At 38.0% G+C, this 23,276-nt stretch overlaps 2 protein-coding genes across 2 annotated transcripts in view; one reads left to right on the forward strand and one right to left on the reverse strand.

Annotated features, from left to right (window-relative positions):
* Positions 1-299: 299 nt before the first annotated feature.
* FAM237B (family with sequence similarity 237 member B) lies at positions 300-1,422 on the forward strand. Its single transcript, XM_009921528.2, has 2 exons — positions 300-690; positions 1,397-1,422. The coding sequence occupies exons 1-2, from the start codon at positions 309-311 to the stop codon at positions 1,420-1,422; spliced, it is 408 nt and encodes a 135-aa protein (XP_009919830.1). The 5' UTR covers positions 300-308.
* Positions 1,423-4,445: 3,023 nt separating this feature from the next.
* Positions 4,446-23,276, reverse strand: part of CFAP69 (cilia and flagella associated protein 69) — a 31,461-nt gene continuing 12,630 nt past the window's right edge. The window contains 14 exon segments of the mRNA XM_069775493.1: positions 4,446-5,732; positions 7,806-7,910; positions 10,710-10,796; positions 11,771-11,965; positions 12,979-13,055; positions 15,897-16,034; positions 16,653-16,845; positions 17,852-17,933; positions 18,998-19,116; positions 19,569-19,687; positions 20,969-21,133; positions 22,003-22,219; positions 22,699-22,820; positions 22,905-22,953. Of these exon segments, the coding sequence (XP_069631594.1) occupies positions 5,556-5,732; positions 7,806-7,910; positions 10,710-10,796; positions 11,771-11,965; positions 12,979-13,055; positions 15,897-16,034; positions 16,653-16,845; positions 17,852-17,933; positions 18,998-19,116; positions 19,569-19,687; positions 20,969-21,133; positions 22,003-22,219; positions 22,699-22,820; positions 22,905-22,953 (1,845 nt within the window). The 3' untranslated portion in view covers positions 4,446-5,555.

Here is a 23,276-nt window from a genome sequence, read left to right on the forward strand (position 1 = left end):
CTAAGCACAGGAGTTTAAGGGAAGAAGTCTTGAGCTCAAGGAGCAGTTCTGACATAGGCTACAACCACGTCAAACTTCCTGCTTCAGGTTTTTTTGTTCTAAACAGTGTTAACTATTTCTAAGTGCAAACCTAGCTCCAGTGCTAGGGATCATTGACTGGTATTTATTCCATGGCTTGAAAAGAAATATTTTTCTGTATATATGCCTAAATCATCTCTTGGGATATCCTTGAAAGTTATGTGAGAATGAACTACATAATAGCAGAATCACTGATTTGATACACTTTCTTTCAGGTATCTTCTTGGAGTATGGAATTTGTATGGAAACGAAGGTGGTATCTTCAGCTGGGCTGTATATTGATACTGAATTTGGTTTATGCCAATCTAGACTATCAAAAAGAAACTCCTGCAAGCCTGGGTCAGATTGACCATCAGTGCTGGGAGGTGTCGTCCCATGGCCTGGTGGAAATGAAGAAACTCAAGGTAGCAGATACAGTCATTGATCTCTGGGACTTCATGATGTTCCTAAAGGAATCCCCTAAGCCCAAGCACAATGAACTCTTCAATGATTTAGCCCAGAACTTCTGGGATATGTATGTAGACTGTGTGCTCTCAAGATCCCATGGAATGGGCAGAAGACAACTAATGTCTCCCAAATATTCTTCCACATACTCACACAGAACTTCAGAAGGTAACTACAGGATATGGTGTTAGTCTGTTATGTACTAATATTAAACTGAACCACTGTTTCATCCTCGTCCTTGACTGTTTAGACAACTCAATATAGTAATTTCCAGTTTTCTGTCTCTACTTGTCAAAAGTATTTGCATCTTCCAACGGTAGCTACTTTCACGATATGTGAGTCAAAAGTAGTTAGGGTACTACATTTCTGTATTTAACAAAGTGTAAAAAATGTTGGGTATGCATGTGGGAGTGTGTGGAAGTGGATGCTGCATTCTCTGTTTATCACTGTGTGCATATACATGACATTGCAATACTAAAGATTTCCTGTTATTTGAACTTTAGTCTCAACTTTAGGGAATCATCCCTCCATGAAAAGGGAAGATCAAATCCCTGACTGCTTGAACCCTGTCCTTCCCATTAAAAGTATTGACACATAATGTGATCTCATGGTCACCGTGACTCATCAAACAGTGACAAATGCTGGTCATCATGGTCTGGGATGAGTCTGAACTGAGATCATATAGGTGATTGGCTTTACATCTTACTAACCAATCCAAGATCTGTTGGCTTCCTTCCTCCTTGGCAGTAGACTTTTTTCTGATGTACCCAGTCAGATGTTTCAGGTTTCCAGACTGAACATGGAGATCATTTCACCCTAGCATTCCTAACCATATTGCTTGAAAAATAACTACCTTTCTTTCATAATCTTGCAGGGTCTGCTTTCACCAACCCATTTTAGGCCAAAAGGGGAGAAAACGAAGATACCTCAGCAAGGCAACATCAAAATGAAGGAGCACAAAAGCACAGCATATACTGTAGATGCTTAGACAAATCTATTGGCATGGTTCAACTTTTTTTTCTTTTCTTTGTATAAAGTACTTAATCACTGATAAGTATGTGAGCTCCCACATTGTCACTTTTGCTTTCCTGTCTTGCAATCTACCAAGGTTGCCTTTTCCCCACTGCACATGTGAATGATTTTGTGTTTTGAGTCAACACCTTTGTTCTCTCAGGTAAGCTTTTAAGTCTGAACTTGTATTGTATTTTTGTAGAGGCTCATCTTTTCCAATAATTCTCTTTTTTAAAAGTTGATTTTGATGGAAACCCGATATATTTTTATACATTAAGCAATGGAGAAAATGTCAACAAACACATTTTATACAGTGTCTTGCACATACAATCAACTTTACTTTTAAAAAATTGCAAAGAAGTGTGACATCGAGCTAAAGGGAAGGATTATGCTCATTGTAATGTCCTGTGCAGTCTAAACTTTGTATTTTGTCACTGCTTAGTCTAGGCTACAGATTAATTAAAGTATTTTTCTATGCAGCAAGGTCTGAATAGTAGTCTTCTTCTTGTCTATTAAAATGTTATTTGCAAAACCACTACTACATCACGTTAAGAACAGTACTTTACACAAGATTGCTCTTTATTTACACATTCATACAGGCAAATAAGGTGATACAGTCCATCCCTGTCATAGCAGGCAACATCACAGTTGAGAAGACATCCATGCATCAAGTGGTTTGAAAGAGAGACTGGCTTGACTTACTGCTCCCATTATAAGAAACTATCCAGCATGGATGAGCTAGTTCAGGGAGATTAACCATCTAGTTAATCCATTTCTCCTGGGCACAGAAAGCCTGAGAACAAATGGGAACACTCAGAGACGCTGACTGTTCTCTGCTTTACTCCTTGAGCAATGCAGCTTGTTCAGTCCCTGTTGTGCTCTAGCCTTTTATGAGATCCCAACTGGGTTTAATTATTGTAGGAAACAGTACTTAGCCAGTAACAGCATATAAACCTTCCTAAGTAACAAGAAATCTATCCCACATAATGCCTAGCTCATGTAGTTCATAAAATACCCAACAATTCTCATAGATTTGTGAATGTTCATTTAGGTAAACACAATATTGAACTGCATCTTGTAAAATATGTCCCCTACAGTAGTCTGTAGGAGTAAGAAATTTCTCTTACCCATAAATATCACTGTAAGTTCCTTATACAAAAAATATTTTAAATACATCTTTTCTTTTGAGCAGAGGGAGTCATGACACACCCAAACCAGCAGTTTCAGGAATTGATACATTATGATGAGCACCTATTTGAGAGCCGTCGTCTAATCTGTTCCAGCAATAGCCAGTTTATAAAGCTGTGTACTGTACTGCATTTGCAACAAATAGTGTTTTAACTGTCATAAACCAGATAAATAAATTCCCCTTGTTCACACCTACAAATAATTTTATTCATCACCTACAGAAGTGTAAAACTATAATAACATTTTAAAGGTAATGTTTCCTGTATTAGTGATTTTTTAATTGAATGCCATAGCAAGGTATCCTATGCAGTTTTAAAAGGTCCATCCTTCCTCAGACGGCAAGTCTTTGTTTTGATTAATTTTCTATAGGAGACAAAGGTGCTTAGCATCTACATAACTGGCTCCAGAATGCTTGAACAATCTATTATTTGCTACGGTCACCCTGCAGTGTCTGCCAAAGTGGCAGGTGATTGCTAACAACAGGAACACAGCACCCTAAGCAGCAGCATCAAAACAAATTCCAGGTGGACATACCTGTTTTGTCCATGACAGAGCCCTGGAAAGCCAGCTGGCTGTTCCTGGGGTGTCTACAAGAAGGATTAACAGTGAATGGAATGATCTTTTCCTCCACCAGTACTCAGCACTCCCTCTCTTTCCATCCCTGGGTTACAGCAGGAACAGCAAGCCCAGTTTTCCTGGGTTCCACCCCGACAGCCAGACCATTGTCCATGGCTGGCTGGCAAAATCAAATGCTGTCTATGCTGCTGTGAAGTCTTGTGTTAGTTAGTATTCATTTATGAAGTATAAATGTAAGCATTTCGGGAAATTCTGTCCCCTTCCTTCTTTATTACAATTAACAAGAGCACTACTTGTCTGCAATGTCAGGGTGTCTGCAGCAGAAGCACGACGCAGCTGGGGGAGGAATGCTGTGGGGCTCACTTTGTGCCTGCTTTAAAGTTTTTACATGAGCATAAATACAAACTGATTTCCAGTTAAAAGATCTTTTATATCCATACCTTGGCTACACTGTACTGCAGTAGCTTTTGCTCAGAAATTGGAAGGACTTTCATGAGTCCTGTATGTCTTTTTGGACAAAATGGGCCACTGCCTTGCTGCCAGTAGTAACGAGTCACCCACACATTCACATGTATGCAAGCATATAAAAAACCCTCTAAATGTCACAGTCTTTGTTCTCCTAGTCAAATATTTATTGTTTGGTTTTAATTGTGAAAAGACAATGGAGTAAACTTTTTGTGGCCCCAGTGTGTAGATATATTTTCACATTCTGTAAAACAGTAATAAAGCAGCATAGCTGCTGAAGAGCTGTCGGAGAAATATAAACAACTCAGCAAGACTTTACTTAACACAGAGGACTTTAGTTAGATAATCTCTATATACCTTAGCTTACCTTTCTTGCAGGCAGGCAAGAAATACACATACAGGCTTGTTTAATAAAACATACTTAAACTTTATGCAGATAATTTTGGGGAAAAAATGTCATAATGAAACCAGCACAGCTCGATTTAATTTCTCTAGCTTTAAGTACTAGATGACTGTCTTACCCTACAATGTAATATTTAACAGACCTGCCCATAAGAAAATGCTTCTGATCTTTGGAAACTATACCTGTGGAGATCTCTCTAAAGTTTAAGTACCATTTCATACGGCTGTTTTATTTCATTAATTTCTTAGGGTTCTTTTTTTAATAGAATTTAAGTAGACAATTTTGAAACAAAAATCGCTGCCTTTATTTTTAATGCCAGCACTGCTATGTCTTGTTACAGGGACAAACAGATTTTTAAGAAATGCTTATACACCACCCCCGCCCCATCCCTCTTTCAGGAAGTAAAAAAGGGAGTTGGAAACTAAGTTCCACCTGTTGAGCTCAAATTTATTTCCATTTTTCATCTTGGCATTTAACAAAGTGAAAGCTTGTTCTTTTCCCAAAATGTTGCTTACAGGCAAAAATGACACACTGTGTGCCAGAGCTTGTATGTCACAGAACCCCTTGCAATGTCACAGAAAATTATGCCATAGCACTGGATAGCAACTGGTTTTAAAATGAAGTAACAGCTTCAGGGAATCTTGCTCTATTGTAATACAGCAAATTCTGGCTTTGCCCAAGTTAGGAAAGGAGGCAATAGCTTAGAAACTGAGTCATCTACAAGAAGGTCTGCTGCTCACAAGTTTGTGTTGGTATTCTAGAGGTGCTAGGGTGGAAGAGGGTGAGTATCCAAGAAATAATCAGAATAGTAAGATCAGTTAAAGAACTATGAGAAACCCAGGAGGAGCAGGACATTTCAGCATGTCTCTCCAACAGGCTTGGAGAAACTGTTGGCACAGACAAGCTTCTTAGTGAGTCGTTAGATGAAAACTGAGAGAATAGAAGTCAGAAGTCCTGATGCTAAAAGTGGCAATTCAAGAAACAAAATGGACTTGGACAAAACCCATGTGGCTATGGTATCCAGAAAATGAAGAACTGAATGTGTTTCTGTGAAGGTTCATCACCCTGCTCAACAAAAGAGGTACTTAAACTGCAATGTATGGAATGTGTCAACAACAAGAGATGGAAATCTAAATAGTGGGCCTACTGATAGTGGATCAGGGTAACCTGACACTAGCACACAAAATTATTAGACTTAACATACCTTTGTACCATACTGTATGGGGTACTTTATTAATAAATCATCCCCACGTTTATATTAGTTAAGACAAAATATAGTTTTACTCTCAAGATGTTCTGTGCAATTCATCAAAGCATTACAAATAGATTTTATCTTGTATCTAAAATATACGTACAGTTAACGATAATATTAAAAGCACTGTTCAGAACACTATTCTATAGGTACTGAATCTTTCTTGACTGAGTCCAACGTTTTAACTCTTTTGATCTTTTTTAAGGCTCCTTCAGAAACAGAGGGCTTTCTAAGAGCAAGGTCTGTAACAGCCAGTGGTCCTCCAATTAATTGAGGAGGTGTACTTTCGACAGTTACTAAGCGACCAGATCCAATCTGAAAAACAAAATAAACACATTGCTTGACATTCATGTTAGCATTTAAAATGAGATGAGAGTTAAATCACGAACTGTCTTTCAAAAATATTATTCAGCTGGTGGAGATGCATGCTGAGGTTTCTGAGGTGCACTCAAACTATCCTTTATACTAAATTCACAAATTGTTCCCATCAATACAAAGGAAAGGACAGAGCGTTTTTTCAGCATGTACCTTTATATACTCTGCTTTTCTGCCTTCATGTCTGATCTTATGAAGAGAGGGAAAGAAAATCAAGCCTTTATTACAATAGAAGTTTGTTGTGCAATGTTATTTGGATTCATGTGTAATATCAGCCACTGTTTTTGTCCTCAGAATTTCACTATACATTAACACTTCAAATTAAAAAAAGGGAACAGACCCTGTTTCTCTCAAAATGCAATTGCCTGTAACTACTGCTCCAGCAAAACTCCAAGACTGAAAGAGACATACACTTTCCAGTCTTATTACTACTCTTTATACTGAATAGGTTCAGGTCTTTGAATAAAAATCCCTGAGTGACACCTCTATCTTGTAACCATGACCTGCTAAAACAAACCATGCAACTCCTTGAGTGCATGTGGCTCACATGTTTGATTACTTGACCTTGACTGGTTTGCAACAACCATCTTAGCTTAATTTTTATCTCTCCCTACTAAGGCTGTTCGGCAGAGAAGAGGGAACAAGATTGTTGCATGAAAAAAATTGCCAGCCATATCTGTCATTTGTAATTCTTCTAAGCAATGTACCCAAGGAATTTTATCTGATGTTCCTCATGTGTTCATTTTCTTAATACACTTATTCTGCAAAATGGGCTAACCTTTTCCTTGTTTTTGTCTACAGCTGTTGAAATACTGATTATAGAACCATGAAGACATTTTCTTGTTAAATCCTTTCCCTCCAAATAAATGAATAATCTTGGCTTGAAGTCCAAGTAGTTCAAATAAAATCTAACAATGTATTTCTCTCTACTAACAATTTCCATCTAAATTTTTCAGATACTTTCTGCAAAATACTGCTGATTAACAGTCTCACTGATATATGGACATAACTAAATAATTTTTCCAGCCCACTTCAACTTGCATGCACAGATGTGTCCCTCTGTATCTTTCAGAAGTTTAGGGCAAAGATAATTTGATAAAAATCCTAGTCCAGCACTCTGAGGCCATTCCCTTGCTTCCTATTAAGCTCCTCTTTTCTTTGTCACATCAAACATGAACTGCCTCTTTTCTTTTTCAGGATGCAGCCACCTTAGTTGTCATTACTCATCATGCCAGAGAGCCCAGGATAATAGAATCTCTTGCCTTTGTGCAAGTTTGAAAACAGCACCTCATGTTTTTTCTTCCTTGTTTCTCCTTACGTGCAAGAGTAACTTAGAAGCAACCAAGAAGCTATCCCTCCCCCTAAAATCCTACTTAGGTGTGATGCTCACAGAGAAATCATCCAGCTAGCTCAAAAACAGTTACTGACTGGAATGGAGATTCTCCCACGTCTTACCCCAGTTTGTCAAAACTCAACATCTAAATATGCTGTTATGCCCGAATAAGATCTTAACAATGCCTTTTATTTTCTCACACTTCAATTAACTGATAGAAATGAGAAAAAAAAAAATCTTTTCTGCAGATGCAATGAGTGGCTTATCTGCAGACAGTCAGGAACACGTTTACTGACAAAGGACACCTTTGCTGATGCATTAGAGATCGCACAGATTTACCTAACAATAAATGAAGGAGGTCTTGACCTCAGCAGGGTTTTCAAGGAAGGCTGTCCCACAAGAGGTGCATGTCAAGTAGTATAAGGGTCATCTTGCCCACACTTATTTATGAGTAATTTGTAGATCTGAATCTCATTCTGAGCAACTATCTGTTGTCTGAGGATGTCAGAAGGGAGAGAGGTGCTTTGCAGGAGATACAGATTCTTTCTTACATACTTGGAGCTTGTCAACATAAACGTTATTTAAAGAAAGAATAAGCAGCAGCACATATACAGCCAGAATAAACCCCAAACCACTAACACATTGATGAAAATAAAACAGTGTCACTGGGGATTACTTACTGTTGTACTGAGGCCTTTAATATCAGTAGAATGCACTGTTCCATTTTGAGTCTTCAATTTAGATCTGGAAGCCTCTATTGATTTTTCCTGAATCCTTTTTGCCTTCTAAGGATAGTTAGAAAAAAGGCAAAATTGATTTAATCCAAATTAATTGTGTGAGTTGCACTTGTTAGAAAATACACAAACAAAATGACAAAATAAATGAGGTAATAATTCTATTGGCCTTTAATTTTAACTACCCTCCCTCTGGTTTGTGAGTCTCTCTTGTACTGGAGACCTGAAAATGGAATAAATGGACATGGCTTTGCAAGGGTGAGAACGGAATAATAACTTGCTATGACCTGCAGGCTATATTCTTTCTAATGTAGCCATATATGCCATTAGCCTTCATCACCACAAGAGCACACTGTTGCCTCATCTTCAGCTTGTTACCCTATACATAGTACACAACTACATAGCCAGGGAGTCCCCTGGCTGTACTGACACATGCAACCTCAATACGTCCCAGATGCATGACTTCACATTTTGTTTTCCTGAACTTCATGAGCTTTTGGTCAGCCCATGCCTCCAGCTTGTCAAGGTCCTTCTGAATAGCAACCCTACCTCCCAGTGTATGGATTGCTTCCTCCAGCTCAGTGTCATGCATGAATGTGATGAGGATGCATACTGATCCAATATCCAAGTCATTAATGAAAATGTTAAATAGTATCAACCCTATAATTAACTCTGAGGAATATCACTCAAAACTGACCGCTAGTTAAACTTCAATCACTGACCACTGTCCTTTGAGCCCACCAGTCCAGCCAGTTTTTCATCCAACTTGTAGTTCACCTGTATGTAGTCCAGTCCACATCTCCCCATTTTGGCTACAAGGAGGCTACACAAGTTTGTGCTGAAAACCTTGCTAAAGCCAAGGGAAATAACATCCATCTTCCTCATTCTCCAGAGCAAATAATTTTATCACAAAAGGCAGCCATGGTGGCAAGGCATGATTTGTCCTTGGTAAATTCATGACAGCCATCACCAATCACCTTCTTGTCCCTCATGTGCCTAAAACAGCTTCCCAGGGACTCAGCGAAAACTAATCAGCCTGTAGTTCTCCAAATCCTTTTTCTGGCCCTTTTTCATTTCTAATTCTAGCATAGGTCTTTACCATAGGCCAGGGAGGTGACTGCACATGAAAAAGATCTTTCTCTTTTGAACCTACTTTGGGAAATGAAGAAAAATTAAATTTAGGCGCCAAAGCATTTTATTTAAGTCTGATTTAACTCATTCTCCAACTTAGTCTGATTGCCTAACTAGACTATTTTTTATGTTCTTTTGGAAAAGCACAAATATTGCTAAAAGAATCTCCTTTCATCATAAAATATTTCCCATCTTGAGAGATGTTTGCTGTACTAAAAATAGTGAATGAAGTATTAGAAAAAATAAAGTAAGAATGACCAGACTTTTAGTTTCAAAAGTTTGAGAACAAATAAACATATGTATATATATAGACACACACACACCCCCCAATTGCAAGTGTGTAAACAATTGTATTGGCTTTGTGTGGCAAGGTTTTGGTAGCGGGGGGAGGTTACAGGGGTGGCTTCTGTAAGAAGCTGCTGGAAGCTTCCCCTGTGTCCAACAGAGCCCATACCAGCCGGCTCTAAGACGGACCTGCCGCCGGCCAAGGCTGAGCCAATCAGTGATAGTGGTAACGCCTCTGTGATAACATTTTTAAGAAGGGAAAAAAAAAAGTTGGGACAGATGGAAGCAGCAGCCGGAGAGACGAGTGAGAACATGTGAGGGAAACAACCCTGCAGACACCAAGGTCAGTGAAGAAGGAGGGGGAGGAGGTGCTCCAGGCGCCAGAGCAGAGATTCCCCTGCAGCCCGTGGGGAAGACCATGGTGAGGCAGGCTGTCCCCCTGCAGCCCAGGGAGGTCCACGGTGTAGCAGATATCCACCTGCAGCCCGGGGAGGACCCCACGCCAGAGCAGGTGGGTTCCCGAAGGAGGCTGTGACCCCATGGGAACCCTGCGCTGGAGCAGGCTCCTGGCAGGACCTGCGGATCTGTGGAGAGAGGAGCCCACGGAGCAGGTTTTCTGGCAGGACTTGTGACCCCGTGGGGGACCCACGCTGGAGCAGTGTGCTCCTGAAGGACTGCACACCGTGGAAAGGACCCATGCTGGAGCAGTTCGTGAAGAACTGCAGCCCGTGGGAAGGACCCACGTTGGAGAAGTGCGTGGAGGACTGTCTCCCGTGGGTGGGACCCCAAGCTGGAGCAGGGGAAGAGTGTGATGAGTCCTGCCCCTGAGGAGGATGAAGCAGCAGAAAATAACATGTGATGACCGTAAACCCCATTCCCCGTCCCCCTGTGCCGCTGGGGGGGTGCTGGTAGAGAATCCGGGAGTGAAGTTGTGCCCGGCAAGAAGGGAGGGGTGGAGGGAAGGTGTTCTGAGATTTGGTTTTATTTCTCATTACCCTACTCTGGTTGATTTGTAATAAATTGAGTTAATTTTCCCCAAGCTGAGTCTGTTTTGCCCGTGACGGTAATTGGTGAGTGATCTCTCCTGTCCTTATCTCAACCCACAAGCTCTTTGTTATATTTTCTCTCCCCTGTCCAGCTGAGGAGGGGGAGTGATAGAACGGCTTTGGTGGGCACCTGGCATCCAGCCAGGGTCAGCCCTTCACAACAATGTTGATCCCCAATTTGTGATAGTAATCAGAAGAGCAGAAGAATCAAAGACTTCGTGTAGCTTTGCCAATACATCTTATGGTTCATGCTTCTATGTCTGTGTGAATATAAAAATAACTTCTACTTGAATATCCTCATAATTCATTAAGAAATGTGTTTGGAACTTCACAATTATTATAACTACACTGTGAATGTAAATTTTGCTCCATCACTCAGATTTCTTACCTTCAATGCTTCATACTTTGATGTCCGAGTCGAGAAATTTTTCCAGGATTTATTCACCATTTCTCTCTGCTTATGGATAGCTTGTATCTGTAATATAAATGAGATTTACAAGATGCAACACAATCCTCACAAGCTTTTCTAAATTCTTTGCTTGTGCTGTTTGGATGGCATGTTCAGCTATGACCCGTTGGCTATCTTAGCTCAGCCCTCTCACCTGAGATTGGATGATAATGTTGTAGTAATGTACCTGTCCTTTAAAAACTTCACTTATGCACCACCTTTTAAAAAAAAAGCCTTACCTTCTCTGTGCAAACTAATTTTCCTCTCCTCCAACACAGATGTTGGAAGAGCCCCAGCTCTTTCAGGAATACTTTCTGTATATTCTCACTCTCAAATGCTGAATAACAGAGATGGAATCAGTTCTGGTGACAAAAGTGCAAGCATCATAACCTATGACAATCCCTCAAAAACATCAGCACGAGATTTTAGACAACTAGACCAACTGATCTACTTCTCAGAAAGCAGGAGAGAATGACACAGTACGTGAGCAAAAATGCCAAATGCTTGCCTTATAACCAAAGCTGGAAAATGTCTATACCTGCTCACTCTCAGCATGCTGGAAATCACACAGCCCTACTTTCTGAAGTAATGAAGCTCTGTGAATATTTAGCCAAGGGAGCTTATAACAGAGGCTTATGTTTCATTTTAAGAAGCAGATGTAGTTGTAATTGGTACGTTAAATTGTTATCTGCTACAGATGAACACAGGTGCAACTCTACAGTAACATAATGATCATTACTCATCACAACATTGCTGATGCATCAGTGATGATACTGCATTATTTTTCCATGTCACTCTCTAAATACTAGCAAAATTATACAAATTGGGAGAACTGAGGTTAACCCAATTTAATTTAAAATTTAAATTTTACTGCTGAGACAGATTAAAATACCTTCAAGAAGTGTACACATATAGGATACAACACTATATAAGAAAAGCTTCATATAAATTGACAAAAATGCTTACATGGGCTTTACTTGTTTAAATACTCCTTGTCTTACTTTTGTATATGTTTTTTCCTCTTCTTGGATTTCTTGGTGGTGTTGACTTTCAAGCACTTCAGTCTGCAGAGCAGCAACCATTCTTCCAGTGTCTTCTGATACCTCTGAAATAACTTTCAAGGCTTCCTCATCCGACGTAACAGGCCTGAATTCTTCTTTTAGTTCTGCACACAGTTCACTCCAAACTTCTCCAACCTGTATGTGAAACACACACCACACTATCTATCTCTTTTCTCAGTACCAACTATTCAAAATATAATAGAGCAACCATCCCTCTTCTTATTGTTGTTTCACTTCCCAGAATTTTTATGCAAGGTTAGACTTCAGTAATGCTATACCAAATTCATTCATGATAATCCTCCCTAAGCCTTCCCAAGCCCAAGCTTGACTCCACAGAGGAGTAACAGGAATGCTGATAACTACAGAAACTCAGAAGAAATACAGATAGCTATACGATACCAGATTACAAGAGTGAACTGTTATTTCCTACTGGCTGCTTCTTAAAATCTCAAATTGCACACATTATCTGACCAAACTGCAATATGAGACATAAACAGAAGCTAGAATTATCAGCTAATGATCGAGTCTTGCTAGTTCCTGAACATTTCAAGCTCTCACAGACTTTGTTCCCAAGCAGAAAACTGGCATAAACACAAAGCTCGTTATCCTGTTCCTGTCTCCTATAAGCACATCATTCTTAACTTTTGACAGTATGGATAGAACTGCATGTGGGGACAAAGATGGGAAAGCACAGAAAAACCTTTATCAGAATGTGTATTTAATGTCATTTTGAATAGCAAACTGCCCCCCCCACCCCACCTTACTGCACAAAGAAGCAGTCCTACTCTTCAGCCCTTCCCCAATTTCTTACTTCTGTCCTGGTGCATTCCTGTTTCTTGAGCTGGTGAACAGTTAACACTATTTTTTTCTGATTTATTTTTAACTAGCGTTCATTTCTAGTCGTATCTGCTATGCAGTTGCAAATATTTGTAGCAGTACAAAGGAAGACTCCGGGGAGTGCTGCAATGATGGAAGTGGGATTGTTGCTTTTGATGGTAAATACTGGCTTACACTCTCTGCGAAACTATAGGTGACTTGTGACATAGGTGACAGCTTTTGAAGGGTTATTTGTTTGTTATATCCTGAGATATACTTGCTATTTTTGCAAATGCAGATACAGTAGTAATATTTTCTCCCACAATACTCACTTTAAAGTCAATATAATGCCGTATGATAGCAAGTGTGACAAAATCCTTAGCAGATAAGCCAGGTAAATTTTCGAAACCTAAAAGAATATGAATCATGTCACTATTAACAGCATGATGAAGTTATCTTAAAATATAACATTCTAAAAAAAGACACCATTTTATTTGTCATATAATCACATGCAAAATCTTCATCACACATACACCATTCATTCACTTTTCTAATCCTGAGCAGGCTTTTGGTGACAAAAAACCTGTTTTCTCCATAATAAATTCACTCTATACTAACTCTTTACTTATGAGTGGCTCCAGTGACCTTTGTCCTGGTTTCGGCTGGCACAGAGTTAATTGTCTTCCTAGTAGCTTGTATAGTGCTATGGTTTGGGTTCAGTATGAGAAGAATGTTGATAACACACTGATGTTTTCAGTTGTTGCTACATAATGTTTATACTAAGTTAAGGATTTTTCAGCTTCTGACACCCAGCCAGCAAGAAGGCTGGAGGGGCACAAGAAGTTGGGAGGGGACACAGCCAGGGCAGCTGACCCAAACTGGCCAAAGGGGTATTCCATACCATGGGACATCATGTCCAGCATATAAACTGGGGGGAGTGGGGAATCGCTGCTCGGGGACTAATTGGGCATCGGTTGGTGGGTGGTGAGCAATTGCATTGTGCATCTTGTATATCCCAAACCTTTTATTATTATTATTGTAAATTTATTATTGCTATTATCATTATTAGTTTCTTCCTTCCTGTTCTATTAAACTGTTCTTATCTCAACCCACGAGTTTTACTTTTTTCCCGATTCTCTCCCCCATCCCACTGGGTGGGAGGCAGTGACTGAGCAGCTGCATGGTGCTTAGTTGCTGGCTGGGGTTAAACCACGACACCTTCCAATCACTTGGAAAGCCAGGACAGTACTGCATTTGCTACGCTTTTGTGGTAAGGGTTTGATCTTCTGTTAAAGCAGACAAACAGCTGAGTCCACAGGTCACAGTTTCTAAAGAAGCAATTCAGCACAAATAGAGTTCACTTTAGCTGTGAAGTAGCCAACAGGAGAACCACATTACAGGGTGTCCAGTACTTTGTTTCAAAGCTGTGTAATGAGGGTGTCCTCCATCTCATAGACTTGAGCCTTGAGCATAATGCCTTGAGCATCATGACTCCATCTTTTAAAAAATGTTTACAATATGTGTAAAAGAATAAGGTAGAGGAGTATGGTTGCTGAGACTATGCCTTATTTTTTGCACACTGAATGTTAATTATACTTGATTTTTTAAAAAAAACCTAAATATAGTCTATGAAATCTCATTCTAGACTTCATCACAACACCTGTGTGGTAACTGGGTATGTAGCATCTATCAGAGTATATTTACATCATGTTTTGAAGTTAAGAAATACCATGAATAAAGACCAATTAACATTGGTTTTCTAGATCACCATGTTACAGTCTGTTATGGAGCATCGCTACAGTAAGAGGAAGACGCTGAGAAAAGACTATAAAAATCTTTCCATTTTTTTATGGAAAAACCACGACATCCACTTTCATGTCATTTCAGTACAGGAGACATTACAATGTATATAACTAAGAGGTATGTGTGAATATATGAGAAAGCTGGAATAAAATCTCAAGCCTTTTTGCTTTAATAAAGAATCTAGCTGTGATCCAACTTTTAACATAATCAATGCTAATAAAAATTAGTAAGAACCTGGGTTACAACAGGGGAAGAACTAGCTATAGTTTATTAGAGAAACTAAGGATGTTTTCAAACCAGTTGGTTCTCTAGGTTACCCAGGAAACTGGTTGAAGCAATCTCAGAACAATTACTGATCGTCTTTGAACCTGTGGAGGATGGACATGAAAAAACAAACATAATGCCTATTTTTAAAGTGGAAAAGGACAAGCCAGAGAATATTGGTTCAGTTCCTGAAAAAAGACTGAAACAAATAATTAAATAACGTTTACGCAGCTAAATGGTAACAGTGAAAACATTTATATCCAACATGAATTAGAAAAAACTAAGACCTAGCGTTTGTCTACAGCCAGATAAGACATCTTATGGATATGGAAGAGTTTATCATGTATCATGACTTCAGTTTAGGTTTTTAGACAAGTTGTAATGTGTGCAAACAATATTCAGTGTGCAAACAATATAGAATTAGGAGGGACTAGAGCATCCTGAAGGAAAAGATTAGAATGCAAATTAATCTTGCCAATCTGAAAAATTATCTAAACCCACAGAATTTAATTCAATAAGGACAAATAAAAAATTCTAAATGTAGGAATAGTCATCTGTACAAATCCAGGATGGTAGATGACTGTACAAGAGCCTAAGTCAAATGAGCAAACAATATCATGCTGCTATGAATATAGTAATTGTTATATTAATGTCAGAATGTTTATTTACAAGATGAGTAGAGTAATGTAGCTTTATTTGGCTGTGAGGCTTCTGCTGGAGTACTGTGTTCAGTTCTGGGACACTACAAATCAAGAAGAATGTGAAGCAAATGGAAAGACTCAAGAAAAAAATGAGAATAATTAGAGGTTATGCTAGCAAATGAGATTGGTGAGTAACGTCTTTCTTAATCTAGCGAAATAAAATTAAATGTAAAAGTGTTAAAATATGTGAAAGAGATTTTGTGTGGGAGAAAAAAAATTACAGAAAATTGCAAGCATATTTTAGGTTTAATTTTAGGAAAACTCTTCCTAATGGTAGGGGCAGCAAAGTACTGGGGAAGTCCTGAAATCCCCATCAATATGGACTTTAAAGAACAGGATGAGCAAGCATCTACTAATAACAGTGTTGATGCATCTCAAAGTTCCCTTTGATCTGTTTTTTTATAGTTACTTTATCAATTGCCAGTGAACAACTTCAGCTTAATGAAAAATATGACACTGACAAGGCAATTCACTTGTCTTACCTAGCTTGCACAATAATGAATAAAGTTTTGCTCGTATGTTTTCTGAAATTTCCATGATGGCAAAGCTGGGACAGTTGGCAGGCATGGGAATGACCTCTTGCTGTTTCTGGAAGCTGCTAGCAATAGGTCTCTTCACGTCTAATAACACAAAACCAGAGTAGAAGAATGAACAGGTAGTATGTTCCCAAAGCTCTTAGACTTGGAGGAAATGCTATCTATGTAATGAAGTATGAGGAAATTCAGCAAGCAGCAATGGACATATTCTTTTCTGTGATGCCTCCTCTAAAAGAAGACAATTCCATCTTAACTTTGTGGACACTATGTAAATCATTTTGATAGTTTGGCCAGGAATTTGAACATAAGTTGGGCCAGGAAATATCAATTAGCATGACTAAAGATTTGTGAGAACATAGCACTCTCCTTACTTCTTTTTACAACATACAGCAAAACACAATGCCTTTTGTGGAAGAAATTAAGTAGTTTAATTGTCCAGCATTAAAAAAGCTGTTCAGGATACTAGTCATGGTTCTGTTCATTACCTGGTTCATTCCCAGCTAACGTAGAAAATGCCATCTAGTGGCCAGACTCCAAACGAAATACATAAGAGGTATTTTGGGTTTGGTAAGAACTACAGCATAAAGCTATAAATATTGTAATTTACTTTCATCAGGATTCAGACTACAAAAGTAAATACTGTCTTCGTTTTACTTTATTCAGTGGAACTGCTCACAGTTTCACATGCATCACAAAACTTACCAGCAATCCTTCCGTATTGATCACGTTTGACTCCTAGCTCCAACTCCTCCTGTCTCCATAACTCTATTAGAAGGTTAGCTGCTGTTTGATCTTTTCCCCCTCGCCAGGTACTGATGTGCGAAGTGGTTTTAGGGTTGTCACAAAATTCAACCAAGATCCCAAGAATTATATTGCACAGGTTCTTTTGCTTTAACTTGGTGAAGGGAAAAGGAAAAAATGTTTTAAACTGTTCAAAACACAGTGATATCTACCTCCAAAAAAATAGAGAAATTGTGCAATATCTAATCAAGTAACCACAAGCTTTTCATCACAACTATTTGCATTTTTGTATAAACTATTTGCACTGGTGTATAAACTTGTAAATCTTTCAAGTTTCTGGAATCCTGCCATGCAAAGTTCCATAAATCAAGGAACATGAGGGGAACGAATGTAGGATCATATAAGATGTGCATACCTGTGTGTAGAATTACATAATAGGTTTTGTATACATGCCTCCAGGCTCACATGCTGAATATACTACCACCAAGATTTATTTTTGTAAGCAATGGACTCTGAAAGCAGTGGCTGAGTGGTACCGCACAGCACTTGTTCTATTTTGCGGCCAGATCTTTCAGCAGCAGCTGAGAGTAAGGAAGGGTCTGCAGCCTTGCACTGCAAGGGCATCAGAGGCTGGCAATAAGACAGCGAGAACGAGGAGGGAATGAAACAAGGAAGGTGCATGCTTATTTTGTGAGAGATGAAATGCCTGTGCCAGCTCTATATCCAAGACCCATAGAAGTAGCTATACATACAAAATATGTACACAAAGTAACTTTAAACATCAAAAGTTTCAAAGCCTTGAAGCGTATACTAACTCTGCTCGTAGTAACTTCAATATGAAGTAAGAACTGAGATGCTTTTCTAAACAGAGATGTCATCCAACATAAGAGCATAGTTTGAGTTTTCTTTTTAAAGAGTGTATTTTTGGTAAATTTAAAACTCCCTCTGTCAAATACTTATTTTTAAAAAAGATACATGGAAAATCATTTCTGAGCAGATATCCTGGTGTGTGATTACCTTCCTATCTCAAGCAATTACATACACTGGTCTTTTTGTTAGTATTGTAATAGTCTTAGGCGATACTATAACAAAAATAATGCAATTTTCCATGATGTTTTACTACTCTTTCATTCTGTAACAACAATAATAAAAATACTTACTGCCAACAAATCCAGAAGGAGAAAAATGCCCTGTTTTTCAAGAAAATAATCCTCTGCTATGTAACATCCAATGACACAGGACCTTAAACAGAAATAATTTCACTCTGTAGAAACATTTGTATGCTTTAGAACATTCTACAAGCATCTCATTTATTTTACTGAACTGCATAAATATATTTGGTATGCAATACGCTTCATACCTTCAGGGAGCAGAAAAATCATGTTTCACATGCCTTTTCATTTACACTGTACAACTAAACATATGCTACTTGACTGCTCTCTCTTCTCTTGCAGGTGGCACACCTTCCTTGTAGCTGCCCAAGAAATTTGGCAGGTTCACAATTAATTGGATTAGAATTTGGATTTGAACTAAAACTAACTCAGTAAAAGAGGCTGAAATTTAGCTAGATCATGTTCCTGCAGGGCTGTGTGAATATTTCTGCCAGCAGAATCAAGGGGGTGAGACAAGCAAGACTTTTTTCGGCAACAGTGTTTGCTTCTCCCGGCTTAAAATGATCATAAAACCAGCATTCATGTTGCTATTGCTTCCTTATTTCCTCACTTATGGTCATTAACACAGAAACTGAAGGGATCTCCTGCATCAGTCTTTTCTCCCAGACAAACATATCATTTGGCTTTCAATGTATTTATTTATCAACCTCTGCCTTAAAACAAATTAACTTTTGGTTATCCTTCTATGTATTGGCATTCTCTGATAGCAATCTTTAAAATATTTCTAGCCTAATATAGCCAGTTTACAAATGCTTCTTCTTATGCTTACACAGTTTTTAGCTAATATTGGTCTATTCTTGCCTTCTGCTTAGTTCTCTGAAGTTATTTACAGACTCTAATCATACACGTCTCTTTCTTAGAAAGTCTTAGGTAACTCTGCATGTCAGGAGGTCACTCTGTGTGGGGAGCTAAGACTGCTGTGTAGGGAGTTAGGTTGTCATACTGAACCCCTATTGAGAAGAGAATACATGCAGAATATGCCATTTATTTTGTATAATTTTTAATTAGTCAAATTGTATGCAGGATTTTCATACATGAAAGGCCTATGTATGCAGAGAAAGGGCATAGTATTGCAGACCTGAAAAACACAAGACTTGACTTTAAGAGTTCCTGCTGCTAAAATACTTTACTAACCACAAGCAATCAAGTGCACTGAAGAGGAGACAATTGTGGCCTAATCCACTGTATAACCTCTTTGGATCCATCTGAATGAATGGGATAAGTATATCCACTCCTTCATAGCTGAAGAGTTCCTGTTGAAATGACAATTAAAGCAATATGTTTCTTAAACAGTATTTACTAAATAGCTACATATAAGAAAATAAAAAGGAAATTGAAAAATGTAAATATTTATATTGTAATAAATTTGGCCCATTTGTTAAAGTAGGATATATTCCTTATGATATACATAAGAAAAAGAAATTTTCAGTTTTTCCAAACTGCTAATCTCATTCACTAACACACTTTCATATATTCATTTAAAAATCATGTAAATTAGCAATTAAATAGTTGAGACACTTCCTAGTGGATTTCTGAGTGATTTTGCATTTTGCCACTGTCACAGAAACTAGTTACCAGACCTGACTTGTTAGTGATGAACTACAGTTGACATCTGCTTTTGAATTAAAAAAAAGCAGCATCCTTTAAATGAAAATATACTATGTTTTGATGTTTTCTGCACAGTATGACATAGAATGATACATACCTTTCTGTGGAGATCATTTTCACAGAGAGCAGACAAAATAAATAATATATCAGCTTGGATTTCCAGTACAATGGCATCTTCTTTCTCTTTAGATTTGTTTGCTGCATACTTTAGGGTGTCTATAAAGGAATATATTTTATACATGTGAATGTCCTATATACAAGTCAGAATTCTATTACAGCTGCTGATTTTTTAAAAAAAATCAAATTTACACCAAGGGATTTTTAAAGGAATCTACTTATGCTGTTCAGTTTTATCTTCTGTGTTTCGTAATAGCTTACAGAATTGCAGCACTCTGATGCTAGTTTCACAGACTCTACTCTTGGTGACAGAGTTAATGATAGCTGCTTGCACTGACTTCTTCCTTGTTCAGTCTCTGTGCTGCCCCTTGTATTGTGCCAGTGCAATGAATTCAGGGAACTGATCTGAATTAAGGAACTCTTAGAAAAAGGCAATGAACTTACTGATTTGCTCTACTGTACAGCCTCACAAACATTTGTACTGACAGTTGAAAAGTGGGAGAGACAGAAAATACCACCACTGCTGAGAAAATCAGCCTTGGAACCACTATGTGTAAGAGGACATTCAGACACAGAACTTCCCCAAAGTAAGAAAAGTTACTTGAATCTGGTATGTAAGGTATAGTGTTAATTTTGCTTTCACTAAAATCTGTAAGTTTCCACAGAGTTTTCACTGGAGTTCAACTTTCAACTGAGGATATAAAGTCCTTTATTTCTAGGCTTTCTATTAGAACATACTCATTGAATTCCAAAGGATCCTACCTATTTTGTTTCTTCCACTATGACTCTTTCAGAGTACTGGAAACTTTTTATTATTGTAATAAAAGAACTTAAACCAGGGAGTATTGGAACTTAAGACCTAATTTAACAGTAGGTATGTTACTGAACAAGAAAATGCTCTAAAATTGCAGAAGCAGTGGTTAAGCAGTTTTACTCTGCTCTTAAGTCTTCATAATGTTATTCATATAAAAGTACATTGTTATTAATTTTCTTCTACTCTGAAGAGGAGTTGTAGGAAGCAACACCATAATAGACTTAGGTAGAATAAGACTCATGGCTGGAGTTCCTAGGCGCTACCACAATGAAAATAAGATGTAACAAATGCAGTATAATAAAGGGAGAAGGGGCAGCTTTCACTCTGAAATTAAACACATAGGCTTTTACAGCTGTTTTGCTTAATTCATTCAGTTCTGTGTGTTAAAGTGTAACAAAATTAAAAATCAAATCAATTACATCTTGGATTAATTGTTTGAGGCTTTTTAGTTTTTCAGCAGTCAAAGGAGTAATGCACTAAAACCACAGCACACAAAAAAGCATGAACATTCTTAGTGTCAAGAGAAATGTACTAATTTAAGTACAGCAATACAAATTGTGCTTTACCCAGTAGCTGGCTAATTGCTCCCTGGTCACATAAATTAAGGTTCACAGCATCATCATAAAGGGACACAACAGATCTCAGCACTCTCAGGCTGCAGCGCATTTGTGCAAGTTTGTTGCCACGACCACCTGTTCCATGGAAACTGTTACCTTGACCAAAGAAAGGATCTGTGGAGCAATCGCAATGAGTATTTTTTTTGACAGACAGTGGATGTTCAGAATAGTAACATGCTCAGGAAAAAAAAGAAAAAAAAAGGCTCACGGTGTAAGCTAAAAACAAAAAACCAAAATCCCTTAATGTTAGAAAGGCTTTCAGTTTAAAACCATCTAGTAATAAGCTTTTCTGTGTAGGGCTATACTTTTACTTTCATAAGAAAGGCATGATTTTGGTGAACATTTAAAATTATTACAACAATTTTTTTAACCTTAGTAGGTTAATGAGCAGTCTCCAAAACTCAAAATATCTTCTCTAGCATGACATATAATATCAACCTTTTGATCTTCATTAGACCCAAAATGAAAAATTATTCCTAGGAAAACTTACCAACTTTATGATGAACACTATCCATCCCCAGAAAACCAGTCCATGAAAGTGGGTGCAGTTAATTATCTCTTTGCTTAGCTTATGCTCTTAGCTGATGGCCACAAGCCAGCTTTAGTTTGGAAGCTGTCTTACTGTGTAAGACAGCTCTATGTTTGAGTTAAGGTGTCCTGCCTCATGGTAGGAACTACTCGTTGGACTTGTTGCCACAATAAGTGTATCTGACTAGCTTAAAACATGGTCAGTAGAGTTGTGCGGCTGCCCATACAACTTAAGGAATATCAATATAGTGGTACACAGGGAATGGGGCACCAGCTTATCCTTCAGTAGATATTATGGTTGTTTATTCAGAAAGATTAGTTTCCTAAGTGACCTACTGAAGAAGAATCATTCTGACTTCACAAGTTTTAAATTTTTCCTTCCTGTCAAAGAAATTAAGTGCGGTTGAGTTGTGTTTCAAGGTTACTGTGTGTGAAAGCCATGAGCATCTACTGACCTTGGCCTATACACCATTCTAGAAACACAAGGAGAAGAGTATTCGCTTGGCAGGACAAATATTTATCTATTAACAAGGGAGCCACTGAAGCTAAAATAGCAATTGCATGAAGCTGTAATTCTTCATATTGGGCAGCAGACCAGTCATGAAATCCAGGCTTTTGATTTGGTTTTACATAGCAAAGCAAAGCTGGCATCACATAATTTTCACTGAGAAGCTGCAGAGTCAAGACAAAGAGAGAGACACCTTACAGGTTTCACATGCAAATAAGAAAAATCTAAAGCAATGAGTCAACTTTATCTGTCCTACACTAAGAAAATTATTTTTTATTAAGAAAGTCTGTCATGAATGCTACAAGTACAGACAAGCTCTGTTTATATTCTGTAGCATTCCCACAGACTGTGGTTTGTTAAACTTTATTACATTCTTCACATGTATTTCAATAATGCTTTGCAGTCATGTGTCAGCTGATTTTCCTACCATGGTCTAGGTTTGTAACTTTTCTGAAATAGAAACTGTATGCTGCTTTCAAACAGCAGGACTTAATCTGAAGCTATGTAGGAACTCTTGATTTGGAGAACAGCTGATTTCAGTCTACTGGACTATGCCAGATGGACAGCTAAATAACATTCCTGTGATTCTTTTGACCCCCCCCTTTTTTTTTCTTACTGTACCTTCTGTTCTGTTACAACTTACCCGTACAGCACATGGGTCTTTAGATAAGACTGCTATTACATTAAATAGTAACTTCTTCAGCTCGAAGTCCTCATAAGAGTAGGTAAGTTTAAGACCTTTTATCAAGGGATTGGGAATTTTAACTATGAAGGAAATTGTAGATAAGTTACAAAAAAATCATAGTTAAAAGTAAAAATAGTGTAATTATACAGCATGAAATCTCTTACCTTCAGTAAATGTTGCAAGTACTATTAACAGCTTTGTAAATCCACTTTCCTAATAGGCATTCAGAAAACATACATTAATTAAATTAAATTGCAGTGAAATTAAGACTTATGATTTAGTTTTAGTTTTGCTTTTTTCTTCAGAACACAGAGTTTAATGTATCCTATGGCAGAATAAACAGAATTTTATCAAAGAAGAGATCAACCATTTGGAAACGGTACAATACTAACTAACTACAGTCCTAAGGGTGCAATTAGTTAAACCCATGTCTCATTCAGTACAAGTTTGAACTTGTATGGGGAAGTCCCAAACACATGTATTCACTCCTATAATCTACCACACAAGAAAACTGTATTCCCAGTACTGTTAAGAGT

The sequence above is a fragment of the Haliaeetus albicilla genome, chromosome 2 (assembly GCF_947461875.1).
Source record: "Haliaeetus albicilla chromosome 2, bHalAlb1.1, whole genome shotgun sequence".
In the NCBI taxonomy this organism is placed as follows: Eukaryota; Metazoa; Chordata; class Aves; order Accipitriformes; family Accipitridae; genus Haliaeetus; species Haliaeetus albicilla.